General features: G+C 43.6%; 1 protein-coding gene across 1 annotated transcript in view; it reads right to left on the bottom strand.

Annotated features, from left to right (window-relative positions):
* Positions 1–483: 483 nt before the first annotated feature.
* Gnptab (N-acetylglucosamine-1-phosphate transferase subunits alpha and beta) overlaps positions 484–6,271 on the bottom strand; it is a 68,271-nt gene continuing 62,483 nt past the window's right edge. The window contains exons 20-21 of the mRNA XM_028783074.1: positions 3,854–3,944; positions 484–1,450 (exon numbers count right to left, since the gene is read on the bottom strand). Of these exons, the coding sequence (XP_028638907.1) occupies positions 1,373–1,450; positions 3,854–3,944 (169 nt within the window). The 3' untranslated portion in view covers positions 484–1,372. The remainder of the gene's footprint in view (positions 1,451–3,853; positions 3,945–6,271) is intronic.

The following is a 6,271-nucleotide window of genomic DNA, read 5'->3' as shown; positions in this document are numbered from 1 at the left end:
TCTGCCAGAATTCAGGGACCCATGGAATCAGGCCTCCACAAAACCACTGCATAATGCTATCACGGGGCATGGCTAATGTCAGGGTTCGCTTACCCACGTTAAAAATGATTCTCCAGTTGGCCAGTGATGGCCCCGGGGGTCAAGTCTGGCTAAGGTCTGCTTTTGTATAGCTGCAAACTAGAACAGGGTTTTCATTTTTTTATTGAGTTGTTTACCCCCCCCCCCCAAAAAAAAATGGTGGTGGTGGTGGGTACTGGGCAGTGTTGGCACATGTCCCAGCATTCAGGAAGCAGAGGCAGGCGGATCTCTAAGTTCAAGGCCAGCCTGGTCTTTAGAGTGAATTACTGAACAACCAGGGCTACACAGAGAATCCCTGTCTTGAAAAAAAAAACAAAACAATGAAATAAAATAAAACCCCCAAAACAACAACAACACATTTAAGCAAAGAAGACTGTTTGACAAAGATGGCTGTGTCTCAAGTTGTTTACTGTTCTTTACAGAAGTTGGTTGACCCCTGCTCTGTATAAAGTGAGCATTGGAAGGTATGATGGGTTTCCAACTGGACACCACAGTCACTCGCTGGTGCCGTCAGCACTACTCATTTCTGAAGTGAGGCACTTTTGTTTGCGTATGTACATTTCCATGACATAATTACATCCGGTGAGTAGCACTGCTACCTGACTCTAGCCCTTTGCAATCAGGCCCACACACGAGATCACAGTATTCTTGGGGAATGAGTTAAGCAAGCTCAAAATACTTTCAACATCAATCTCGAGCTCTTCAGTAGTTGTTAGCGATTCAAGACCACCTGAATGTTAGTAAAAATCAATAATTTAGATAGGCTAAAGAAGTAATCGTTCTACATAATTTAAATAAGATCTATACAAACATGTTTTGACATCCTGATTTGTTATTTTCAGAAGTGAGAATGACTAACTTAGCAGCCACTTATTGTTTTTAAAATGGGAAATGGATCAAAGGAGGAGAAAAGCCAGAAATTATGCCTGATGGCTTTGGAATGCAAAGACTGGGGTCCCTCAGCATTTGCTTTCAAGATGGCCTGGCTTCTCAATGTGCAGGAATTGGGGGAAGAAACCGGCACCTTGTCAGGGAGGCTTGTCAACAAGCTGACAGGTCTTAGCGAATCCTTTAAAAGTACAAACTGTACAAGCTATCGACACAAGTTCTTAGTGTGCTGAGTAACTCCAGGTGGGCTCCAGTGGGCTCTCTTCCAGTTGTAGAAGAACCCTGTCTGCACTGTCCCTTCTCCCCACGAGGCTGCCTCTGTGTCACATCACAGGGACATGGCTGTGGTGGTGAGGAGGGAGATGTTCACAGATGCTGAGGTAGGTGACTTTCAAATGAAGATCTTCTACACCCTGATTCGGTCTGGACTGGCTCCCTTGTGTATCCTCCTCCTGGGAAATATCTTCCGCTTCAGAGCAATTATCTACGTGATGGAAGACAGAAACTAAATATTTCCATACTGATGAAAGACTGTTAGTGAAAGCAGCTTTCCTTCCGAGCCCTGAACACTCTTGATCACTGCGTAGTCAGATACAACAACAACACAAAACAATAAAAACAAACCCAACTTCCTTCTAGTTTTGCTTTGGGCCATACTCAGCCCTTACGAAATGCATGCTCACAGATATGCAAGACTAAACTTATGGTGGCCCACAGTTCATTTTGTGAAGAACTGTAGTCATCAATTTTATACAGCCATTGCTAAAGGCATTTACTTTCAAGATCTTTGTCCAGTTTTATTTTATTTGATTTTTTTGGATTGAAATACTAATCATTAGAATACTAATTCTGGGTTTGAATAGACCCTTTTTTGTAAGACAGTTAAAAAACTATATTAAAATCCTGTCAGTGTTTTTTTCCTTCCTGTACTTAACAGTCATTTGAAAATATAGACAATCTTAGGAATGGGGTGTAATGAGAAATGTTCCTTTCAGATGCTGAAGAAATAAGCGGCTCAACAGTTAAGAGTCCTGGCTGTTCTTGCAGAGGACCTGGGTTTGATTTCCAGCACCCATATATCATGGCTCACTCTTGCTCCAACTCCAGTTTCAGGTGATCTGATGCCCTCTCCTGGCATCCTCTGGTACTGCACATACATGGTGCATAGAAACATGCTGGCAAAACACCCACACACATAAAAATAAACAATAAAAAAAGTTTTAAAAATTCATTTCTCAATTTGTTGTTTAGAACCAAAATAAATACTTCTTTCCTCAAAAACAGTTACATGTGCTATAGTTAAAAAGGAAAAGCTAACCACTGTTGTAAAGCTGCTATGAGAAAAAACCCAACTATGTCTCCAGGATTTCCATTTGGAGTCTACTGTTGACTTTATCTTCCTCTCCCAGTCTATGCAGGACTAGCCCGTTCCCTTCAGAGGAGGAGGCTGGCTGGGCCTTTTGAGCAATCCCACTAATGAGCTGAGAAAGGAGCAGTGGTTGCTGGTTGTCTGTGAGGGTGGTAAGGGGTGGGGACAGAAGGATGGACATTGGTTTGGTAGGAGAGCAAGGTGCTGGAGAAATGCAGAGGGGAATCCCCCTTCTCCTTCCCTCCTATCTCTCTAGCTCCCTCCTCTCTCCTGGGATGAAGGACACGAGAGAAGGCTTTGCCTTCAGCTTCTTACAACATTCCCAGCTGCTTGTTTCAGCGGAGTCCTCCTTCATCTTGAAACAGCTGAGAGCAGGTTGCTAAGTTTTACTTTGTGCTGTGTGTGTGTGTGTGTGTGTGTGTGTGTATTTAAGTTCTTTTCTATGTTTATTTTTCCCCTACAAGAATAAGATCAAGAACGTTCTTGGTACTTGGAGGGTGAATGAAGGTCCAGTTGCCACACTGTCCTGCTTCTCACCCAATCCTGAATTTTACCATCTGTGGCAGGAAGCAGTCATTTATCCCAAAGCTCTGAGTATTTACATCCTCCTTTCCAGTGTACATATCCTGGGTGTGACAAGTGGCAGCTCTACTCAGCAATGGAGCAACCCTCCTTTCCTGTCCCCCCACCCCCGTGCCTCCCCCAACACCTCCCCCAACGCTCCAGTCAGGGCCCCTCCCCTCAATCAATCTTTTCCTTCACAGTACTTTACTCCCGCAGCTCAGTGAAGGTTCTGACCACTTTAATATTATCACAACCTCTACCCATTTCTGGGCCCTCATCACCCCGGTGGATGGAAGTGAGGAGGAGGAAGGACAAAGGATCAAAGGGACGTAAGCAGGGGACTGCTGGTGGGTGTTCAGTGACACACAGGACCACAGGCACCTGAGGAGACACGGTGGCTTCTCTAAGAAGGAAAAGGAAGAAAACTAGTACCAGAGAGTGTTTCTAGGCACAGTTTGGGTTGGAAATAGAGCTTCTCAGTTATGGTTTAAAGTCTACAAAAGTAAAACGGAAGTTCACAAGGCTGACTGAGCACTGCATGACTGGACATGCTGGACACACTGACACAGAACAGACAGACTTACACAGGGTTATGGCTTGCTGGGTACTACATGATTGGACATGCTGGACACACTGACACAGGGTGGACATACTGACAGGATGATAAGCTAATGGCTGAGCACTGCATGACTTGATGTGCTGGACACACTGACGCAGGGTGATGTGCTAATAGGATACTAGGATACATTTAAATGTTCTCTTTACACTGATTTCCCTTCCCTTCCCTTTCCTTCTTCTTCTCCCTGGGGGAGGGGGTTGGTGGTACAGATTTTCAACACAACCTCTAAGTAGCCCAGGCTATCCTTAAACCTCCCAAGTACTGGGATTCTCCACCTGACTCTGGGTGTGAGTTTATATCATTCCTAAAGGCCAAGCAGAACTTAGAAGACTTACCTGTTCAGCAAAAAATGAGAATATAGTAAATATAATCAATGTTGCTAGTACACAGTGGGTCCAAAACTTCAGCTTGTCTCGATATGCCCTCCTGCTCATAAAGAGAAGAGTTACTCACTGATTTCTATAGAAACACACTGTGCATGTTGTGAAGCAAAAAGATCTAGCCAGTCAACTCTAAGATATTAATAAAATATACATTTCTATCACAAGTTCAGATCTGTTGTATTATAGTAAATATTGTACTTTAGGTAGTACAGAAGGCCAGACCAATACACAAATGTAAGTATCTCGGGGATTTTGGCTGGGAGGTAACCAGATTTGATTAGTAGATTAGAATAGAATTATAATGCTTAGTTATTGTGCTTTAAGTTGAAAATAAATCTTGGTCTCTTGGTGTTGTTATTAGGGAACCAGCTAAGATAAAGAAAAACAGCCACTGTATTAATTTACTGCATACTTTTACATTAAAATGAGTGGTACACATTTTTGTCATTCCCACCATTGATTCAGAACACAAAGCCCTCCCACCATCACCTACAGCACCAATATGTACTTGTGTGGCCAAGTGCTTGCCACAGAAAGCACACAGCTTTGTTCACTATCCACTGCGACAAGCTTCCGACAGCGGGTGGCTGCGAAGGAGATATTCAGCTTCATCTGCCGTGGCCAACTGCCTAGGTGCCACGGAAAAGCGCTCCAACTACTCTTAAGCCCACCACTTACTCAACTGTGCCACTGACGATAAGTCGGAAGCTGGACTGGAGGGAATTAAGACTTGGAAGCTCAGGAAGCTGAACATGGTGAGAAGCTGCATATGTAAGGTGAATCCACACTCACTCGCAGCTTCTCCTGAGGAGAATGAACTGGTGGGGCAGTGAGAACACTGTCTGTCTCATTTATGCAGCTGCACCCACCGGGTTCTTTCAAGTTCTTGAGACCTGCCAAGTCTGCCTCACGACAGTCTCTGCTTTTGTCATTTCCTTGAAAGCCGACAGACAGCACCAAAGCCTACAGCAGACATTCCTCAGCTCGGTTTTAACTGCCAATCTGGTGTTTCCAGTAATGTATTGTAAAAGTACCTTAATTTATGACTTTCTATGTTCTGTTATTATAGAAAATGTCATCTTAACTATTATCACATTGGCACATGGAATCTGGGGGGCAACTTAAATCTGTGTTCCCAAGGATTAGTCACTCTTATTAGGCTCCAAAATAAACGTAGGTACTTTTGACATGATAGTTGTATTTTTGCAGACAGCTGTTAACCCGATTGCTTCTACCACTGTATTTTTAAAGTACTTTTATTTATGATTTCCTTTTGTTTTATAACCACAGAAACATCACGAAACCTTTCCACAGGTTATTGGGAAACCTGAATTCATTCCCCAGGCTACTCTCATTTGGCTCAGGAGTAAACTTTTATTCCCCTTGTTGTGAGAGGTATGTTTCATAAGGACAAAAATCAAGTCCAAATGTCACCTTTTCCCAAAAGAATAAGTGTTCCCATCCCCAGTACACCAATATCACTAGAAACCTTACTGCTACACCTAATATATTCTCTCTGGTGCCCCTCACCCTGGACAGAATGCACCCTCAAAGCCAGAACTATATATGTTCCATCTTTGGATCCCAGCACCCAACCTAGGGAGGCAGGTGAAGGGTTAAAAGCTTTCATAAATTCAAAGATAAAGTTGCCTGACCTCATAGCAGTGAATAAAAAAACAAAGAGAGCATGTAGAGCGGCTAGGGAAGATGCTAGAATGCGTGAACAAGAGTCAGGCTTCCTCTGCCACTTCCCAGCTACTTCAGTGTGGACAAATTACTTACTCCCAGCACTTAGGAGGTAGAGGTTAAGATCAGATCACAAGTTACAGACTAAAGGTACAAAGGGAGTTCTAGACCAGCATGGGGTATGTAGTGAAACCCTGTCTTAAAAATCAAGGGCTCTGCCGGGCAGTGGTGGTACATGCCTTTAATCCTAGCACTTGGGAGGCAGAGACAGGCAGATTTCTGAGTTTGAGGCCAGCGTGGTCTACAGAGTGAGTTCCAGGACAGCCAGGGCTACACAGAGAAACCCTGTCTCGAAAAACCAAAAACAAACAAACAAACAAACCAAAAAAAATCAAGGGCTCAGCGTGTATCTTGGTGCTTGCCTAGCATGCATTCTTGTCACTAAGAAAAGAAATAATTCCCCTAATGGGGAAAAAGTCAGAAACATGAGGTCATGTGGTACAAGTCCTAACAAACAAGAGAATTCAGAGAGAGGGCAGATAAATGGTCACCAGAGGCCGAGGGTAAAGTGATGGGGAAATGTCTGCTCAAAGGCTACTGGGAAAGTCTTCACACCAGAGCGATGCTACACAGTATCATGAATATATAAACACCTGTGAACCAACCGTATGGCTGAAAATGGTG

The sequence above is a fragment of the Grammomys surdaster genome, unplaced genomic scaffold (assembly GCF_004785775.1).
Source record: "Grammomys surdaster isolate TR1022 unplaced genomic scaffold, NIH_TR_1.0 958, whole genome shotgun sequence".
Classification (NCBI taxonomy): Eukaryota; Metazoa; Chordata; class Mammalia; order Rodentia; family Muridae; genus Grammomys; species Grammomys surdaster.
This window is presented reverse-complemented; position numbering and strand designations above follow the sequence as displayed.